Source organism: Strix uralensis, chromosome Z, assembly GCF_047716275.1.
Source record: "Strix uralensis isolate ZFMK-TIS-50842 chromosome Z, bStrUra1, whole genome shotgun sequence".
Classification (NCBI taxonomy): domain Eukaryota; kingdom Metazoa; phylum Chordata; class Aves; order Strigiformes; family Strigidae; genus Strix; species Strix uralensis.
This window is the reverse complement of record NC_134012.1, coordinates 102614282-102635518: the sequence shown is the minus strand read 5'-3', so window position 1 is coordinate 102635518 and position 21237 is coordinate 102614282. Positions and strand designations below refer to the sequence as shown.

General features: G+C 42.8%; 2 protein-coding genes across 13 annotated transcripts in view; one reads left to right on the top strand and one right to left on the bottom strand.

Annotated features, from left to right (window-relative positions):
* ALPK2 (alpha kinase 2) overlaps nucleotides 1-21237 on the top strand; it is a 99757-nt gene that overhangs the window by 65285 nt on the left and 13235 nt on the right. For 5 of the 6 annotated variants that reach the window (XM_074856993.1, XM_074856994.1, XM_074856995.1 and 2 more), the window contains exon 11: nucleotides 21075-21225. In XM_074856993.1, the coding sequence (XP_074713094.1) occupies nucleotides 21075-21225 (151 nt within the window). Of the gene's footprint in view, nucleotides 1-21074; nucleotides 21226-21237 lie in introns of those variants that run through there. The other variant, XR_012627204.1, reaches the window with a different exon arrangement.
* NEDD4L (NEDD4 like E3 ubiquitin protein ligase) overlaps nucleotides 17134-21237 on the bottom strand; it is a 175682-nt gene continuing 171578 nt past the window's right edge. For all 7 annotated transcript variants that reach the window (XM_074857003.1, XM_074857004.1, XM_074857005.1 and 4 more), the window contains one exon: nucleotides 17134-20948. In XM_074857003.1, the coding sequence (XP_074713104.1) occupies nucleotides 20846-20948 (103 nt within the window). In that variant the 3' untranslated portion in view covers nucleotides 17134-20845. The remainder of the gene's footprint in view (nucleotides 20949-21237) is intronic.

The following is a 21237-nucleotide window of genomic DNA, read 5'->3' as shown; positions in this document are numbered from 1 at the left end:
ATGTCATATTTAGTCTAATCAGATCATTTACTAACTCATTTACTATCCTATGCAGCATGAAATTGAATTTCACATGGTTATTCTAGTCCTGAATATCACAGCTCTGCTGAACTGAAGTAATATTCACAAAATCCTGATTTCAAGACCTCAGAAAATGAATCTGCTGTTTCTTTTTCTAGTCTGTCTCTATGCATAATGGCCGTTCCTCTAAACAGAATGTGTCTCTAGGCAGGGTATAGGCTTCTCAGGTGCAGCTGGTCTTTATTTGCTTAGATTAGCACAGGCGCTGAGCATGAGGCATCGTAAGTTCTCTTTGTGTGTTAAAAGATATTTCTACAGTGAAAAGAGGATTAAAGCAGGGAGAAAAGGAAGGTAGCTGGTCCTGTAAGAGTTGTAGAGCTCTCTCCTTCTTTCAACTAAAAGTTTATTTGTTAAATTGGTAACTGGAGAATACTATGGAAAGGATTTTCTTTCAGTGGGCAGAAGCTGGTTTTCAGCTGGAAGCTTGAATGGCTTTAGCATTTGTCAGCTGGCCAGTGGTAACTATGAGCAGTTCACATGTTGCTGGTAACTTGCACATAGAAACAGTGGGTGAGTGAAACACGGAGCTTGAGCTCAAGATAAAAGTAGGTAGTAGCGATTCCTGGCCTACACTCAGAATCGCAATATTATTTAACAAAAATATTGAAAGAAGAATTATTAATCTGCTTTACAGGCTATAGAAACAGGGTTGAGAGTTACACAGGTGCTTAGACTAAACAGGAAATTAGCACATCTTCATTAAGATCAGGTGTGAGGGTGGCTCAGGCACCTTCCCAGAGACTACTGAGTCTCTAAAGTGATACTTGGTGTGGCTAGGTCTTCAGAATAGTCTCTGTTAAATCAGAGAAGCTTTCCTACTGTACTTGGTATTAAACTTACTGGATAGTAACAGCTCTGGAGTTCCTGAGACTGCTCTTCTGGACTGAATCAGCTGGAACGAGTAAGCTTTCAACTGACAAGTAAGTAGACTTTTAATCTTTGATTGTAATGGGATGACTCTGAGGTTCCAGTCCTCAGCAATTAAAGCAGGAGGTGGTGTTCCTTGGCATGTGTTAGATTTGATGCCCTTTATAGAATGGATATCTATGGGAAATGAGTTGGATCAGAAGTAAATCACCAGAAAATTTGTGCCCCGCCCCATCTTTATGTTACCTCTGAGGTTGGAATAAAAAAAGTGTGTGTTTAATGGAATCTGAGCTGGCTTTGTGTTTCGGCCTCTGGATGGCCTGGGTAGGTGTGACAGTGTCTGGGTCCCTACCACTGCTGTGGGTTTTGTGTTCTGAAGGGGAGGAAGGCTTTCTGGGTGAGGTCATTTGTGACAGCCTAACAGGGCCTTTTCAAAATGAGCTCTTGGAAACCGGAGGGTTTGCAGTCTGCTAATTAAGCAGTGTGGCACAGAGCTCCCAAAAGTATTTTGCTGAGGTGTAATCCCAAAGATGGTGTTGATGGACTGGGCTAAGGCATTCATGTCCCAGCAACTTAGAAGGTCTAGGCCTTACTAATACCCATTTGATGTTTACACTAGCATGAGCATTGATAGATGAACTTAACTGTGTGTGAAACAGGAATATTGATGCTGGAGCCCCAGTGGCTGAGACAAGAGGTCATCTTTGCCCTTGTTTGCGAGTCCTCCTTGCCTCCTTTTGTTGAAAGGTGGGAGGATAGCTCCAGAGTGCCAGATCTCATGCAGGTGTCAAGGGATTGTCAGTCAAAATGTGGTCTGGTGTGTCGTGAAGCTGAGGAGGAGGCGGCTTGATTTAGATGAGTTTTGGTGAGGTGCTATTGCAGCCCAGGTGGTGTTTGGAGGCTGGTATTTAGGGGTGTGGCAGAGCAGATTCGTTACGAGGGGCAGCTTGGAGCCCTGAGTGATGTTGTGCTAACCTGTGCATCATGAGTTGTGTCTGGTGTAGCAGTTAACCTCGTGGGGTGGTTACCCTGTCCAGTGTGCAATGCCTGTGTAAATGCTTTTCTGGGGTAGTGCCCCACAGCTCTGGAATTGTTTTACTTTTTTAAAGTGAGTATTCTCAACAAAGCTTCAGGGCATGCTTTTGCTGGTGTTTGAGAATAAAATTCTATACCTCACCATGAAATACCTGCCATGAAAACAAAAAAATTCAGTAATATGGTTGTTCCTTGTGCACATTCTTATAGTACACAGTTAAGATGTGACACTCTGCAAATGTGGGCTTGTTTTCAGAAGGACCTTGAGCTTGGTGTAAAGAGTTTCTCAGTGTCTCATTGGGTGGGGAGGGGAGTTAAGTGATTGAATGCATGAGCTCTGTAAGAAAAACACCTGGCTCTTCTAAGCTATTAGGAGTTGGGTGCAAATAATAGGAATTAGCTGCCTGTGTAATCACATACCAGTTCAGATCACCGGAGCTTTAAATGCCATGACCTCACTAGTTTTCCAGGTTATATGATGTTGTGCTCAGAATACAGTTAAAAGAAAAATGAATTTGAGACTTCCTTTTTTCTGTGCTTCACTTCTTAATATCTCATGGTGTGTATTCAGTTCTTAATATCTCATTGCGTGTGAAGATGAGCTTTTTTTTAAAGGGGAAAGAAGTCGGGGAGAAAGGATTCTGTTTAGTTTGCAACAAATGCCCGCTTTAAATATCTATGTCTTGAAAACACTGTTATTTGGAGATGCTGCTGAGATGTTTCAGTATTTTTTTTGGTATCTGCTGTATTAGCCTATAACAGCCCCTATAGGGATTATATTTCATAGCCACTGTATAGCCCCCATAATGCAGTACGACACCGCTCTTTTACTGACTCATTGATAACATCTTGCTGTAGTTTCTCAGAACACAAAGCATATATCTAGGCTACAATGTTCTCTACATCACAGGAACTTTTAAAAATATATGTTTAGTCTCAGAGGACTTGTCTTCAGCTGAAGAAGCCTGAATTTTCTAGGGTTTTTTATTTTGAAAGCTAAAACTTCCTACTGACACTAAAATAAAACAACACTTTCCAACCTCTTGTTACTTTTCTGTTGTATTGGAAATCAATTCAACACATGCAATTCTTGTTTTAGTAATCTCAGTGAAATAATTTTTATTTTTATTAAATAGAAGGTAGGTTTGAGTTGATATAAAGATCAAGTAAAAATTAGTTATTTTCATGTCCAAGTGAAGATTCTTAAACTATGCAATTTGCAGTCATTTCAACATTATTTACTTTCAAGGCTTATTCAGGGGTTTGGAGATTATTCTCTCTGCTTACCAAATTTATGCTTGCAGGATAAATTTCTGTATGAAATGAAATTTAGAACTCACCTGTTGTTCCTAGAATACTCTTGAAAACTTGTTTTTTCTTCTGAGAAGGTTTATTATGACTGGAAAAAGCAGAACACCACATACACAAATCTTAATCTTTATCCCCAGTGCAAAGTGGGTTATTTCCTCCAGATTTTAGCTGATGTTTTTTCAACTTACATTAGAACGCTATCCTACTGCCTGTGTCATGCAGCTGCCCCTAGCACTGTGTGGTAGGAATGGCTCCGTACAAAGGTGGCATTTCTATCTGTTGTGCCAAAGCCAGGGTGCAAGTGCTGCTCTGGGGGCAGAACAGACCCTTTCCGTGCAGTCTGGCTTTGTTAAAGATTACTTGGTCTGAAACGGCAAGCGCAAGCCCTCTCTTAGGTTCGGTGACTGCTGTGGGGAGTACTTCTCTAGGACTTGTCAGTCTGGGCTGTTGTGTGCCCTTGTGATAGGGCTTCACTTCTGAGGGTGGCATTTGGCAAGGTCTGTTCTCTAGAAGAATTCATTGCAGTTTCAGCACTTGTTTGGTCACTTGGAGCCCGTTCTGCTGTTACGGCTGTAGAGGCTGTTGGGTCTTACAAGCAGAGTGCTGTCCTTTGGTGCCTCTGGGATAAAAGAGGTTGTAACTGTGATACTTGGACACTCTCTGCAGGCTGACAGTGTGCTAAACTGAGGTACACGCTAACACTGCGTGGTCACTGATGTGGAGAGGAACATACATTTTAATGTTGTGAAATATGCCTTCTGGTGGGGAAAATGCACATGCGTTTCCAGTGTGACTGATGAATTGAGGTATGGTATTCTCATGGATAGCTTGTTGGAGCTATTTCACGTACGTGAACTTGAGAATGTTAAATATTAATCATTCTTATCAGCCCTGTGAGCAGTAAGCCAGTACTCTGTTTTAACTTCAGGTAAATGAACAAACGCTCTGGGGTGATTCATGAAACTAAGTGGCTTGTGTAGCAAGATTCAGTTTGTTTCACAATTCTTAAATGCTAGTGGAACATAAAGTCCCATTTTAATTTAGGATTGGCGAGTAACTCAACCAGACACAAGTACCATACTGCTGTGACAAGCAAGTCTGGGAAATTCCTGAAGTTCGTTGAAGATAATTTCTAGTCTCAAGTACTCAGTGAGCCAGCTAGGAAAGATGCCCTCCTACACTTACTGTTTGTGAGTAGAGGAGGGCTTGTGGGAGGTGTGATGGTAGGTGGCTGCCTTGGCCACAGTGATCATGAAATGGTAGAGATTAAAATTTTTGGTGTAATGAGAAAGAAGGTCATCAGAGTTGCTACCCTGGATTTCAAGAGAGCAGACTTTAAGCTACCCAGGCAGCCAGTTAGCAGTGTCCCCTGAGAAACTGCTTTTGAAGGCTTTGGGGTCCATGAGGGTTGGTCAGTTTTTAAGAACCACTTTTTTTAAATAACTTTGCACAGGAGCAGGCAGTCCCATTGTGTTGGAAGTCAAGTAATAGGGGCAGATGACCAGCGTGGCTGAGCAGGGAGTCTTCTTGGATGATCTCTGGAAGCTCAGTCAGGCTTTGTAGGAAGATTACAGAGCTGCAGTTTGCCGGCAGTGTTCCTGAGGGCTCGATTCTAGGGCCAGTGCTGTTCGACACTTATCAGTGGTCTGGATGCAGGAGTTGAATGCACCATTAGGGTGTTTGCTGATGATACTAAACTGGGAGGTGCTGTTGACTCTCTCAAGGGACAAGAGGCCTTGCAGAGGGATCTAGATAGGTTGGAGCATTGGGCAATCATCAGCGTCATGAAATTAAACAAGTTCAAATGCCAGATTCTGCGCAGGGGACAGAGTAATGCCAGAGACAAGTATAAACTGGGAGGGGAGTGGTTGGGGAGCAGCCCTGCAGAGAGGGCTCTGGGGGTGCTGGGGGGCAGCAGCTCAGCAGGAGCCAGCAGCGTTTCCTGGCACCGGGAGGGCAAACAGCATCCTGGGGGCATCCAACCCAGCACGGCCAGTGGCCAAGAGTGGCAGTTATCCTGCTGTATTTAGTGTTGGTGTGGCCTCACCTGGAGCACTATGTGCAGTTCTGGGCCCCACAATTTTGAAAAGGATGTGAAGGTCCTAGAGTGTGTCCAGAGGAGGGAACAAATCTGGTGAGGGGCTGGAGGGCAGGTGCTGTGGGGAGCAGCTGAGGGCTCCGGGCCTGTCTCGCCTGGGAGAAGGGGCTGAGGCTGAGCTCAGGGCTCTCTGCAGCTCCCTGGGGAGGGGATGGGGAGAGGGGGGTGCTGAGCTCTGCTCCCTGGGATCCAGGGACAGGACGCCTGGGAAGGGCTCAGAGCTGCGCTGGGGAGGTTCAGACTGGACGAGAGGAAGTATTTCTTCACCCAGAGGTGGTCAAACCCTGGAAAAGGCTTCCTGGAGAGGGGGTCGCTGCCCCAGGCCTGTCGGTGTTTAAGAGGCGATTGGACAATGCCCTTAACAACAGGCTTTAACTTTAGGTCAGCCCCGGAGGGCTCAGGAGTTGGACCAGATGGTTGTTGTAGGTTCCCTCCAGCTGAAATATTCTTTTCCAAAAGGTGTGTGCACAAGCTACCTTGATTCTATATAGTAATATGTATTAAGTGAAAGTAAGAAAAAAATGGGATGATCTATGTTGAATTGGTGTGATAATGTGATCTTGAGAAAACAAGCTATGCCCAGAATGGCACTGAAAAATCCAAGCAGGGTTAGTTACCTCTCTTCTAGCCATGTCTGATTTCTTCCTTTTGAAGCACTGAGAAAATAGCATCACTGGTATGGTATCACTCGTGGTAGGAGTACTGAGCATTAGCTGTGTGGGAAGATCATATGATTTTAGGATGATTCAGGCTGGAAGGGCTGTCAGGAAGACTCTAGCCCAGCCTCCTGCACCAAACAGCTGTAGTGTCAGACTAAGCTGGTCAGGGCTTTATCCAGTTGGATCTTGAAATCTACCCCAGATGGAGACCTCACAGGCTCCGAGCAACCTGTTCTCAGCTTGAGCAGATGTAATCCTGTAGGTCAGCTGCGTAACTACCAGATACCAGACAAAATAACATTAAACTACTGCTCTTTGACCTGAAATACTCCTTGGGAAATTGGTAACGCTGTTGCCTGGTTTTGGACCTACATGCAGAACATCAGTTTGTTCTTTCAACTGTTGTATGTCAGACCATGTCAGGTGAGCTGTGTTGTCAAAGAGCAACCTGCTCAAATCAAGGGACGCTTAGCAGGAGCGGAGATGTCTGTTCTGGAAGTGTGCAAGAAGTAATGGGCAGTGGCTAAAGGGCCAGGGTGACCAGGAGTTGCGTGCTTTGTTCCACAGGATTATCAGTTTTGTGGGCGGGTAGCACTGGCCAGTGTGTTCTCCTGTTTGCTGATGAACAAAACAGAACATTTGAAGTGTGTGCCGTGAAAATGATTGTTTCTTCCTTAAGGTTTTTGCAGTCTCAGTGAAAGATAAATGAGAAATTGATGAAGCAGCACAAGGAAACAATAAGAACTGGCATTCTCTTGAGTACACTGGCAGCCTATCTGCCATGGTGTGTTGTGGGTTTTTGTATTTTTATTTTATTCTAAGTGGGTGGGTTTTTTATTTGTGTAGCTTCATGAAGAAAGAGACAATACAGAGGATTTTGAAGGTTACTAATACATCAGTACTCTCTAAAACCAAGTATCTGTTCTATCAGATGTGGAAGAATGGAAGCACTTCATGAAAAATGGAGCTAGCAGGTGCTGGTTCCCTTTCCAAGTGGTAGGCAGCGCTGCCGTGTCAGTGTTGACTGAGAGCGGGTAGCTAGTGTGAGGCAGGGCCGCAGAGGCTTTGAGAAGAGGAAGAGCTTGAGCAGGTTTACAAAGAGTAAGATAATGTCATCAAAGCAGTAGGTGAGGAATAGTTGAAACAACATTTAACTTTTTTCTTTTCTTGATTTTAAATCTTAAGCCTGCTGTTTAGGTCATTCCTTGGCACGATTACAGTGAGGGTAGTGATACTGCTTGCTAGGGGCCGCAGAAGAGGATAACTCAAATGGCAGAATCGTTAGCAAAAGCTGATTAAAAAGAAGATCAGAGGTAGTAATTAGGATATCGCACACTCAGTTTTCTGAAGTTACTTTGAGGCTTATTTCAAAATCTGAGGAATATTGACTGCGAAGCGAGTTATTTGTATTTTGACAGTTAATGACTTAAAAGATGTTAGGAGGGGAAAAAATTCTACTCTTAAAACTTTTCTCAGATCTATCTGAGACCGTGTTACATGCCCGCAATAGCAAAGTAGTCTAGAGGACAGCCTGTCTCGTTTGCAGGACAGACTGTGAAGACTTTCAAACTTGCATGATTTGTTATTTGTAAAATTGCAAGAGGGGGGTGTGTGAATGTCTTGGGCTGTCCAAACCTCTTTCTCACACCCACCTGCACCGCTGTGGTTTACAGTGGTTCTGTGGGAGTACCAGGTGCTGCAGAAGGGTGTGGGGTTGTAACAGGGGAGTGCCAGGGCTCCGAGGGAGCGACCGGAGGCTCCCTGTCCTAATGCCTCTGCGGCAGGATCTGGCTGCACTACAGCAGAGCGTGTTGGGTGTGAGGAGAGTTGGAACCAACTGTTGTGACCTTGGCTGTGATAGAAATTGGTGAATATTTTGAGAAAACCACATGGCAGCACCACTGGCAGAAGCATTCCTGACAATTTCCATGGGGCCTGCATTTCACTCAGTGTGTACTATTGCAGCAGACAGTTATTGTAGGAATTAAAGGATTTTGCTGTAAAGCGTAAAGGTGAATGACTCTGTTACAAGGAGCATGGGATACAGTTATCGCAAAGTCAGGCAGTGTCAACCACAGGTTTGCAAGAACTGGCCCCAAAGAGTGAGGTTTTCTTCAAAGGAAATTTTTCTGAAATATGCATCATTTGGCAAAATATTTCAACTCAACTGCCACTTTCAAACCTGAAAAAGCTTCTATTTAATTTATAATTACATTTTTATTTAACTCTTGAAAGCTGGCATGAATTTGCAGTTTGACTTAAAAGATGTTGCTTTTTAAGTTTTGTTTAAAATTATTATACTTTTTGTTCTATTAGCATTAAGTTTTGGGGTTTTTTTAATTCAGCTTTCAGATGCTATGGTTGGGAGCAGGAGAACAGGAGGAAACAGCACAGACCAGCGAAGGGTACTATGTATTCTTGTTTGAGTTCTCTGATCCAGCATCTATTGAAGTGATGTAAATTGGAAGCGATGGGTATTAAGTCCTTAATTTTTAATAAAAGTCAACATTCTCTCTCAGTTTCCTTAATTCAGCTATTTTAAGGACAGATTTTTCAGTTCAGAGGACCTCATGTCCCTTGCATGACCATTTTAACAAGCTAATTTGATTGGCCTGTTAAAACTGGTGGTGTGACAGTTTAAAGACTTTTTAAATCTTGTTAGCTATACCTCATGAGTGAGTGTACGTACCTAGTTTATGTCCTGTCTGACAGACTGTAATAAAGTGTAGAAGTTAGTGCAAAAAAAGGAATTATGATAGTGGGAAAGAATTGGAATGCTTTTGTGTGGAAGAAACTACGCATCCCAAATCTGAAGGATGCCATGGCCTTCAGAGAAGGGAAATCTGCTTGATAAGGGGCTTCTTGCATTTGCAAGAAATCTAGCAGATTCTTAAAGAACTGAAGCTGACAAGGTGAAAGGGCAAGTCTTCGTATAACCAAATATCAACCTATGGGAGAGAAAAGAAAATGGAGGCAATAGTTGTCAGTTTGGTCTCTAGGAGTTTCTCAAGGATCTATAGTGGGCTTTTCAGTGTGTTTTAGGATAGGATTCACATTTCACAATGTGAAGGGTTTTGCTGAATCCCTGGCTTGAGTTTTTTTTGGGTGTTGTTACCCTCCTGCCCCCCATTTTGGTCTGCCAATAGAAACTGATAGCCAAGAACAAACAAGCTACTCGGTAGATGACCAGATGAACTGACTGTTTGGTCGTTGGACTCCTGTCCTTCAGGATATGGACAGATGTGCTCAAACAAAGCTATTTAAACAGATGCCAGTGGCACAGATAAAAGGTGGTATGGATATATATGTGTATATATACATTAGCCTTAGAAGCAATAAAGAAAAAAGGAATGAAGAAAGGCTTTTTTTATTAGTGACTGTCCAACAGGAAAACCTGATAATTCTTTCTGCAGATTAATTTAGTGACAGTCAAATGAATCTCAATTTTCTCCATTAAATGCCACTCTTGCTGGTATTCCGTTGTTGTTAGATATTGTTAATTTTTAAAATGTTTTGGATTTTCTCAGGTAACCCTTATTTGTGCATGCAGTAGGTGTAGAGAGACCTCTGACTCCCCTGGAGATTGTGGTTGTTTCCCTAGCAGCTTGATGTGGACTGCTACTTATGCTAGCAGTCTGACTAGTTCTTCCTTCATTCCCCAACACTGTCTTATGGTGCCTGGTTTCTTTTTCTGGGCAAACGATGCTTGGGTCCATACCAGAGTATTTCTGTATTAGTTGCTCAGAGTATTTCCATATTAGTTGCTGTAGATTAAACTGTCATTTAGTACAAAATGTAAGAAACTGTTGCTTCCTAAACTGTGGTGAATATAACCACCCCCTGAAGTGCTTTGAACTGCTTCTGTTCTTTTTTTTGGAGTTTAGGTATTAGTGCTAGGCTTGGTTTTGATAGTTATTTGTCCTGTGAACAAAGGAGAAGAGTAAGGGATGCAGTATGCTCAGACTTTGTGAACAAGAGCTAAAAGAAGTTTAGGAGTGGATATAGCACAGTTTCTTCATCCCTTTCTTTTCCTGTAGAGCCAGGTGAAAGCTGTGTAAGGTAATGTTAAGAAAATGGATCTTTGGAGTGAAGTTGGAATGAAGTTGGTGTTGCTCAGAGCCAAGTCTGATTCTGTATTTACTGCTCCCTGCAACTACTGGGGGTGAAAAATTATGCTTTTATCACCAGAAATGGGCAAAAACAACCCCCTGAGGTTCTTGTACTGATAAAAGACTGTTTGCCATACAACAGGTAATTTTGTAGTAAAGCTAAGCAGAAATTGAGATGATGATGATGATGACCTTCACAAATCTATGATTGTATATGGTAGAGTTACCACTGTATATTGGGTATGTATCACCAAACCTTATTTCAGGGATTTGATGTGCTCTGTGAATGCTTCAGGGGCCAGAAATTTGGTAACTGGATCTGATCTGAGTTTTCTGGCTCCTGCATTCAAGGCCTGAGAGAGGCTAGACACAAAAGCAACTGTTAAAAATCCTAAGGAGGAGGGGTCTCCTTGGGAAGCAGGGGTATATTTTCATTTAAATTGGAGATGAAGCAAAATCTTGCTTCCAGGAATCCACATTGAGGGAGATTGACATTTTGGTCGAACTTCTGGTTTAGAAGAACTGATGCTGGCTTTCTTCAGTGTTTGTCTCTACTCTTAGGTCCTGATTAATTTCTCTGTGTTCTAAAAGCCACTGAAGGGACTACAATGCTGGTGACAGTTCACCATAAAAGATTTCCTTGGCAAACAGTACATCAGCATCTCCATTGTTCTGAGAATTCAGAGCCCAAAAAATCTGAAGATAGTTGCATTTTTTTTTTATATCTTACTAGAGTTCTTAACCAGTTCTTTATGCCAGTGTGCTGCCAAGCTGTTGTTAACAGCAGGTAAGAGCCTTTGCCCCTGTGCTTCAGCTGTTCTGGTTCGTGTTCTTCTGGTTCAGTGCCACTGCCCACGTGTAGGCCAGAGAGCATTTGTCAAATCTAGGTTGTTTCTGAGGAACACTTTGATTTGTCTGGGGCTGCTTCCTTATGTAACGCTGCCTGCCTTTCTGTCTTGAGGACTAATTCTCCCTGAATATTGGGTGATTTGCAAACTCTTTTATTAGGGTTGGTACTGCTGTTACAAAGAAAAGGCGAAAAGGAGTGACAAGGGAGATGTTTCCTTCCTTGCTATCAAATAACAAAGTCCTTTATAAAAAGGGGCAAAAAAGAATTTGTGATTTGGACTGCATGCTCCTATTTTTTTTTTTTTTTTTTTTTTTTTAAATAAAAAACCAGCGCTGGGGGCACAATTGGGAAATAGAATCCAAGATGCGCATGTTGAGATCATGTGTAATCACAATTTCTATTTACATTAGTATTAAATAATCAGAGGCAGTGAACCATCTGCATGCTTGATTAGGAAGCAGAAGTGTTTAAAACTTGGCAATTTTCTTAAAAGCTGTTGTTCACAGAAGTAAAGCACTGGAGCAAGGGAAGATACTGGTATGGTAGAGAAAATGTCAGTTGTGGGAACGAGTAGCCCTCAATTCCTTGAACTCTAGATGTACTGCCATCTAGAAATTCCTACACTTGCACAAAATATTAATCTCTAGCTGCTTCAAAGTGGGTTTTTTGTTTTGTTCTGTGTCAAGAAACCCTTAAAACTAAAGATGTGTTCTGTATCAGCATATGGAAATATTTAGAGGTACAGCAGAGAAGTGTCTGTACACTGCATGCGACTAATATTTGCCAAGTATTGATCTAGCCCCCATCTCTGTTATCCTTTAACTTTAGTCCAAGGTTCAAAGTTTACCTTTTGTTTAAAAACTGATTTCACAGGGAGGTCGTGTCCTCTAGCTAATCCAGTAGTGATAGAGGTCTGTAAAATGAAAATTGAGTTTGCCACAGCTTGGAGGAGATCTCTGAAGGCCAGACAGAACACCTCTATGCCGTAGAGACGTGTGGATATCCACACACAGAGCAGTACACAGTGAGCCTGAAGGAGTGACAAAATGGAGTAATTAGTCCAAATTAGCTGAACAAGGAGGAGCCTCATGTTTGTCCCACGTGTTTCTGCACATAGGCAGCAAAAATGACATTGTGGTTGTAACTTGTGCAATTGCATCTCTGTTACCTTAAGCTGGCAAGATTGAATAGAAAAATACTGGAAACCAGAGTACAAATGTGACTTTCTGATCTTTGCACATGTTACTGGGTAACCTGTGCCAGGGCCTCACCACCCTCCTTGTAAAACATGTCTTCCTTATGTCCAATCTAAACCTGCCCACCTTCAGTTTAAAACTGTTACCCCCCTGTCCTATCCCTACACCCTGATCAAGAGTCCCTCCCCCCTTTCCTGTAGCCCCTTTCAGCACTGGGAGGCCACTCTAAGGTCCCCCTGGAGCCTTCTCTTCTCCAGCTGAACACCCCCATCTCCCTCACCCTTTCTCCACAGCAGAGCTGTTCCACCTCTCAGATCATTTTTGTGACTCTGCTCTGGACCCGCTCCAACAGGTCCACGTCTGCTTGCACTGGGGACCCCAGAGCTGGACGCAGTGCTCTGGGTGGGGTCTCACCAGATTGAGCCGAGGGGGAGAATCATCTCCTTGGATGAAAGGATAATGTCCATTTTATCAGGCCTGAGCATCTAAAAGCTAGGCAAAGATTAAATCTAAACTTGCATGGTTAACCTGGTTACGCTCCCTGTGAATGTATATCATTCCTTATTTTATATTCCCAGTCTTATTCCTGGGACCTAACCCAGAAACCAGGCTTCCTTGGTTTCAGCAAAGTCAATGGCTGTTGACTGAACAGCACCACACATCATCCAGGGATTTCTTTGCAAAGTCTTCAGCTTCCCGAGCGCTCAGACCTGCAAACCCGCTGTGCGTCTGTCTCCCGTTCACATGTGGGTAACTGGATCACAGGAGGAGCTGGGTACCCGCACGGCCCTGCTGGATCTGGCCTCAGCCAGTGGAAAATCCAGCTGCTAGCAAGGTGGCTATTGCCGTCCTCTTTGCTTTCATAGTGTAACTTGCTGCAAATAGTAGATGTTTCAACCAGCTGCTAGGTTATTAGCCAAAATATTGTGGCAAATTATTAGAATGCTTAAATTTGAAAATATTTGAATTTGAAAAAATAAAATACAGACATAAAATTTTAAGGTGATTGCACTGTTATTTACGCTACTGAGAGAATTATCAGAGATGAAAATGTACTGAAATTTAAAGTCAAAACCTTTTATTAACAAGGTTAAAATATGACAGTCAGGGTAAAAGATAATAGATTTAGAAGAGTGTATATTTGTAATGAATGTATCTTAAGTTTATACTGAATTGCACTTTAAACTTAAGAGTCTAATCTGTCAAGTTAATGAAACACCCACAGCAAATGGCAGAAATGTGGGGAGAAAATAGCGGATGCATTTGAGCAAGAATAAATTGAATTTGAACAAGGCTCTCAATCTAAAGCTGGGGAAAATAGTCAGTGGTAATCATCAAGAGATTATTTATCTTTGATCCTTGTATTGGAGATGTGTGAAACGGGAGCGTTTCCTGTTGGGTTGCCATAGCGAACCTGGGGTGCCTTTCTTGTGATATTATGTAGGCATGTAAATGACAGTGGGTTTTATGTGGAGTCAGCCTTGGAATCAAAGAAAGACACAAAATTCAGCTTGTCATTCAGTTGGATTTAAAATACTAAGGTTGCTGAAGCAGAGAGGAGGTTGGCTCTGAGAAGAGGGTATGGGACAGATTTTTAAAAGGCATTTCAGTCTTTTGCGATTGCCAGTAGGTTTTCAATGCCCAAATACTCATTAGATATAGCGAAGTCTTCAACAACAACTGTAATTCTCGCATGCACAATTGCTCTGCTGTGTTATCCCTACTTAATATACCTGATGAATTTCTGGGCTTAGCATATCCTAGCTGCAGGGTGTCTCGGCTCTGTGGAGTGGGTGAAGTTGAGCCAGGCACAAGGCACAGAGCTGATGCTTCAGTGGCGGCGGGTGCCTGGTGCTGCTTTTGTCTCTAGCTACACCCTGGAAGTTGTTCTGCACCAGAATTGCAGTAGGCAGGTTCAAGCGTTACCAGAAGTTCTTTGCCAGCCTGCAGGGCTGATGGACTTGCTGTTCAGGTTGTCGCTGGTGACACAGATATGACTGTACTTCTTGCTGGCTTTATCTCCCCTTGGCTGGGTCCTGCGCCGCTGTCAGGACTGGTTTCCACGTGAGGGAACCAGCTCCAGTGGCTGTTCGTGTCAGGCTTTCCTGAGGGACGCTGTGTGAGGCCCAGGCACGTGTTGGGACCTGTGCTGGCACCCGCAGCAGTTTGCTGGGGTGTTGCTCTGAGCCTTCCTGCTGGGAAGCCGTGGCAAGCGGAGGAAACCAGAGACCTCCCCACTGCGCACGCAGAGACGGCAAGAGGTGTCTGGGGAACCCGGGGATGGACAGATAAAAGATAAGAGGTGTCGGGTTCAAAACAAAGGGAGGAACCATCACGGACACTGTGCTCAAGCAGCTGTAAATACTAGACTTTCCCATGACACCAGAAACTATTTATTTAAAAGATATATCTGAATTCTATGGTTATTCATGTGCAAAGAAGAGGAAGGCATCACCGCTGTAGCAGGTCCTTGAGCTGCACATCAGTCACGTTTGGGAGTGCATTTGCTCGAAGCGCTGCTATTTGCCCTACTCTTAAGCTGCTTTGGCGGAATTTGCAAAACAGATACTTGTCCAGCTGGACCTTTGTTTTGATCCGATATGGTGGTTTTTATTAATGACAGCAAGCTTAAAAAGGAAAAGGAATTAATTTGGATAGTGTAGGGTTTTTCCCGTGACAGGGTGGGAAGCAACCAAGTTTCAGGGCTGGAAATATGAACGTGTTCACTGCTAATACAGTTACTGCAGCGTCTCCTACGGGTGACTGCGGAGTATTGTTGATACATAGGAATTGATTTGGGGTTTGAATATATTGACATGTTTGGGGCTTTTTATTTGCTTGTTTCTCAAGGGCAACAAAACCTTAGTAGCCATATACAAATGGCATGCAGTAAGGATTTGTACAGACATTCTTCAACTACTTAGAACATTATCTTGCCACAATTCATTTTTCATTCCAATTAGAAACACACATGGAATTCCTGTGGCTTTGTTTTGTTTTGTTTTTTTTTTGTTTTTTTTTTTTTGAAACCTACTGGATGTAGCTATGCCAAAACATTAATAAACACTTAGGTATCACTGGAAGAGATGTGTTTGGTTTTAGACCTCTGTTGTGAAGAGTGCTGGTTAATGCTGTGTTTCAGCATTACAGAGCTGTCACTTTACAGTACAAAGATGTTTGCTCATGTAAATGAGTATATGAATGATACAGCTGAGTTAGTTCAGCATGAGGGAGGCCATGATATTAGCTGCGAAATGTGTCGCCTGGCTGCCTGGGAGGAGAAGATAGAGATAGGCACAAATAGAGTTTAAACAAGACAAATGAGTTGCTGCTCTGTGTTGTTGATGTAGCTGAACAGTAGAGAGACTGGTGCATTAATTAATAAGGCAGAGTAAGTAATGCTGCCATTGCAAGTAGGTGATGTGCCACAACATCACACATGTGCCCAGAGCTAACGTGGTTACAAACCCGAGTTAACAGGCTGAGGCACCTGGGGTTGGGTGGCTTTAAGAGGTCATGTGGCAGCACTGGGGAGCTCCTGGTGACAGGATTCGTATGGGCTAGCCAGTCTATTGAAAGTTGAACAGTATTCCTGATGGGGGCGGTTTCTGGGTTGTGTGAAGGGATTTTTTTTTTTACCTCCTTGCCTTGGCCACCCTTGTTCCTCTGCCAGTTCCTGGACTCCTGGGTACTTGCTTAAGTGGGTGGTGGTGTGTGTCTTTTTTTACCCTTTTTTTTTTTTCTTCCTTTTTTCACTTTCTTCAGCAAATTGCAGCTGAAGGTAGCTGCAAGAGTCTGTTATGTGACTCTGGATGTGTATTAGCAGAAGTCAGATCAGAGTTGTGTGTAGACTCTGCTTCCTGTGAAGCTCAAAAGCTGGGAGACAATTTGTTACCTACTCATTCTGCGTTTAAGACTAACAGATAGTTCAGTCCATCTGCAACTCTCTTAAGCACTGATACTAGCTGAGGAGGAATGTACTGTATTCCTGAAGTGAGCTGTTAAGTCAGAAATATGATTTGTGGCAGTTGGTTGGGTTTTTTGGTTAGGTTTGGGTTTTTTCATGGGGGTTTGTTGGTGATATGTTTTTGTGTTGGTTGGTTGGGTTTTTAAGTTAGGCGTTTGTAGTGATTAACAGAAAAGGCAACATTAGTTCCACTGCTGTTAATAAGTTGTTCTTAGTACTACAGCATCAGAATTGTAACGCTGAAAATCAAAACTTTTACTAATGTGTAGACCTGCGTTGTTAAACTGAACTTTGAGTTTGTTGCAAGCAGGGAGTATTTTGTTTGTAGTACTGACGTTACTGTGGGCTGCAGGAAATTCTGCTGTAAACAGGAAATATGCAATAAAAATGATAGAATGTTCATGCTTATTTTGGGTATGGCTTAAGCAGGAAAAGTTGTGAGCGAGCTGCTTGGTGTGGTCACTGCAGAATTGGTTAATTCAGGAACAGAACTCATGGAAGTCTGGAGTATTGCAGTTCTTGTAGTGGAAATGATGATGGAAGGGAGGAGATGTGCAATTTTTGTATTTTATCTAATGACACTTCTTTAGAGAACACTGCATAATTGCTAACCTTGTATTAATTAATTGTTCAAATCTTATAGAGAAAAGTTACCTTGAATCGTGCCTTCTGCAGGTGCTCTCGGGCTTATTCTGCTGAAAGCGTGATACATGTTACTGTTTCATGAAAGTGGTGAGGATCATGGGGAAAACTTGGGAACCACTTTTACAGAATCTGGAATATGTGTATGGTGTGTTTAATCACTTAAAACCAAATCAGGTACTGATGTGACTGCACATGGGCTCCCCCAACCACACCTGGGTTGTTAAAGCCTTCCTGCAAATTGTGATCTTACAAGAGTATTTTTTTTTATTAACAGAACAAAGCTTCAGTGGACAAAAATGTATTTGAAGTATAAAATGCTGTAGCTTCCATAATTCTTTATTAAATATTTAATTAAGTTGCATCATTTCATTACAACTTCATTTTGTCACATTGCGCTTTTGCTGTCAGGAAAACAAACTACAGTTTCTTTCACTGCTCCTCAGAAAATAAATGGAAAAATGACTTTTGTCCATAAACAAATCGTTTCCCCACAGTGTATCAAATCCAACCACAGTTTAAAGCTGTATTAAGTGTGAAAATGAGCATTACTTATAAGTAGTAGTTTTAAAACCAACGTTAAGGTAGTTTAGCATAATTTTGATTAGCCACCTAGTATGAGGTGATCTTACAAAAGAAAATATTATTAGACAGTGTGAATTTAATCTGGAATGTTTGACACTTTTACATGCTTGGAAGTATTAGTAATCTCAGTTTTAAATTTGATTTAAAGGTTATGTTCACAAACACAGAACATAGCTGCATTGTTTTCTGGAGTTTTCCACTGGAGTTTTGAGACTCGTAACCTGTTCACTGTTGTGTGGTTGTGACAAACGGACCGTGGAGCCGGATGGCTTGCCAGCCTCTCTCAGTCCAGTAGAACTGATTAAAGTGTAAAACGTAACACGTGTGCCATTGTTGGTGGGTGCGTACTGTGTATATCTTTACAGTGATGTATTACAAAATTAAGGAAAAAAAAAAAAAAAGCAAGGTCTATGAAAATACCCTAGCAAAGGACAGAACCCCAGGGTGTAAGCGGAGGGTGAGCATGGACAAGCAGACGGCCGGCAGTGTGCATCGGTGGAGGTGGGGCTGCCCATGGTTTGCACTGGTGGTGATGGGATCTCACAGGGTGCTGTGACAGACCCGAGGGGTGTGGAACGCTAACGGGGTTAGAGTCCAGTTCTAGGAGTTTCCCATGTGTTATTCTTAGTGCAACATCGGAACAGATGGGTGAACTTGGAGGGATTTTTCTTTGTAATTTTATGTGCAAAAGGAAAAGCTTTTATTAAAAAGGAAATTAATGGACACTTTAAGATGTCCAATCTGGTGATCCACTTTTTTTCTACTATATAGTGGTATTTAGCCCTTGCAATCACCTCTATTTTTAACTCTTAAAAGCATGGCCTGACTCTCCTGCTTGTCCTTCCTGGTGTTGACAATTCCTGGCCCTTTAATGTCACATAAAATGCCTCAGGCAGAGCGGGAGCAGCGGGCTGAAGGCTGCAGCTGTGGTTAGGGGTGTGACAGGGCTGAGCACTTGGCTGTGGAGCGGTGACAGCGACTCCCTCTAATTAATTCATTAGCACATGCCAGGCTAGTGCAGCACTTGGCTCCTCTTGCTCGCAATTCACAGGTCAGCATGAAAGTCAGACATAAGATAAAACTTGTGCTAGCAGAGTTGGTTGGGTTTCTTTTGTTACTTTTGGACTGGAAGATAAGCAGCAGCAATTTCCATCAGGCATGTGTGCAAGGAGGAGAGAACATGTTCAGTGTACAGCAAGGCAGGGCTGTGAGCCTGTGTGGGAACAGCAGGTGACAGCTGTTCACATTGTGACTGAAATCTTCACCTTAAGGCTTCTCAAGAGCAAACAAGTGATGGTTTAGGTACCACCTTTATGATCACCATTTATTAACCAAAGTAGCTGAAGAGAACCTTTTAAAATGCTGTTGGGCCACGTTGTAGGGAACAGGCTGCACTGTCAGTGTATGAGTGGTACACGCTACGAGTGGTAGCGTTAGCTGCTTTGTGGTCTAGGTGTTTCAAGTAAGTAAATGACACGTAGCTACCTCTTTTCCTAGAAAGATCCCTACAAATGTTGCTCCAGGAGGACCCTTCCCTCAGGGAGTCTGTGTAGGTCCAGCACAGGTGGGCAGTGGGGAGACCTGGGTTTGCCTCACACTCTTCACCTTCCCCCAGCTGGATGCTCAGCACCGTGTTTATCTGCTCAGGTGCAGTCTGCTCTCTCCTTAAATGGGAAGAGTCAGAAAGGAATGTCAGGAAAGATATTTGATAGAAAGTGACTCTTAACCTGTGTTCAAATAATAAAATAACCTTCCTCATGCATCATTAGGTGTTCAACCCTTTTGCTAGCACATGACTGTGTTTGAAGGTTTTTAGCATCAAGGCTTCGTTCCAGGAGCCTCCTGAGCAACCTGTCAGTGGAGGAAGGTTTCTGCAGTGCGGCAGCACGCTCTGACACAGGCTCTGTGCGCTGGGGGGCTGAAAGAGCTGTTGGTGAGGAGGTGAACTCCGGGCTTGGCATGTGGAGTCATCTTCCTTCCTAAGGGTTAAATAGGTTCTGGGGGAAAAAGCCGACCTAGGGGTAAGTGTGTGGGCAGAACTTAGAAAAGCGCAGGTTCAGCACCCTCACACCTCCTCTAGCAGTGCTGTCACCAGTTAACCTCCGTGGATCAAATACAAATCTTTCACTTTTAATCTGTCACAAAAGAGATGCAACTCAGACATTATAGTTTAAGCATGCAACATGTCATAGGTAACAAAAGCGATTAGATAGCAGTGTATATTAAATAAATCTTTGTGATTAAGTAAAAAATAAATCACAAAAACAATTGCTGAGGAACATGTCTGCAGGCTCAGCTCTACATCTGTTGTTTTTTTCCTTTTATACATCAGCAGCAGCCAAATTCACAACTGATAGATATTGCACCAGAAAGACATGTGCAGTGAGAAGGAATATAATCACATTAAGGTTTATGATAAAAAACAGATATGACTTCCATGTGTTACATAAAGTGCCTTTAGAGTTGGTGCAGTTAGAAACAAACAAAAACCCCATTGTTATTTCGGTATCATTAGCAAATGCATACAGCTGGGAGACACACCAGATCCGTTTTCCATAGCGCCAAATCACACAGTGCCAGGTTTCATTCAGAATGCCTCCCTTGCAGACAGGAAAGAGGAAAGGATCAGAAAAGAATCACTATACAAAGATAATGACAGGGTTAAGCATATTTTCCTAAAGTGATTAATGCCAACCCTACCCCAAAACGCTTTATAGTACATGTAGGTATTACCAATAATGAGGCAATTTCTTTATTGAACATGAGATTTGGCATGCTATGTTATGATTCTCCCTTGACTCGTAACTATTCTAATATTTATACAAAAATGCAACATCCAGTCCATACTTCTGGATACAGAAAAATATTTATGTGCTCAATGGAAAGAGTTGCTCTCGATACACAGCCCATGTAGAGAAAATTTCCAGCGTAGCTTTCTCCTACTTTCTTAATGGTTTGGGAACACAAGGCTCAAAATGTGCTTTGAAAAAATGACACTGGCATCAAGTCTGGTATGAAATTAAGAAAAATGCTCATTTTTCCAAGTATATGATATTTAATTGTAATGAAATAAAATCTGAAAATGTCTAAATCGATTAAAAAGTAAACATGAGTTGTAATACTATACCTGTAAAATGATTAATTCCATTCATTGTCATTAGAAATTATGTAAAATATTTATTAAGGGCTTTGCCTACAGAGGCACGACATAAATAGAGTAAGTCCTGCTGAAATGTGATCCAAGTCTGTGTTCAGCGGTGGGTGATCTGCTGTGGAGGAGCCACCCGCAGACGGCAGCCCAGCGTCGGGACGTGGCAACTGCGCTGTGGTGGGCTCTGCCCCGAGCCAGCGCTGGGCAACTGTTCTGCCACACTCGCTCCCAGTCCGTCAGGCAGAGGCGAAAGTGCAAGCAGAACGTGCTTGGAGGGGGGAGAAAGTCAACGTTTTAATCCACTCCTTCAAATCCTTGAGCGTTTTCAACTGCCATAAGGAGCTTCTCTCGCAAATCTTCAAAAGATTCATAAAGAGGTAAGTCTAGGCGATTAAAGCTGAAATTTAGAAGGGAAAGACTTGTTTAATAACCCATTGCAAAACACACATAATTTTGTAAAGAAGTAGAAAAGGTTAAATTATTGGGGGGCCCTAACAGAGAAAATATCTTATTGCCCAAACAGGCAATCTGCACAGCGTCCGAGACCGGCCCTGCGCAGCCCAACGCCCCTTCGCAGAGACAACTGCGCTGCCTCTCTCCAGAGCTGGAGTGGGAATGGGCCAGAAACCACCGAGGAAAGGAGAAAAGCCAGCAGACACCACCCCCACCCTCCGGTATTTAGCTGA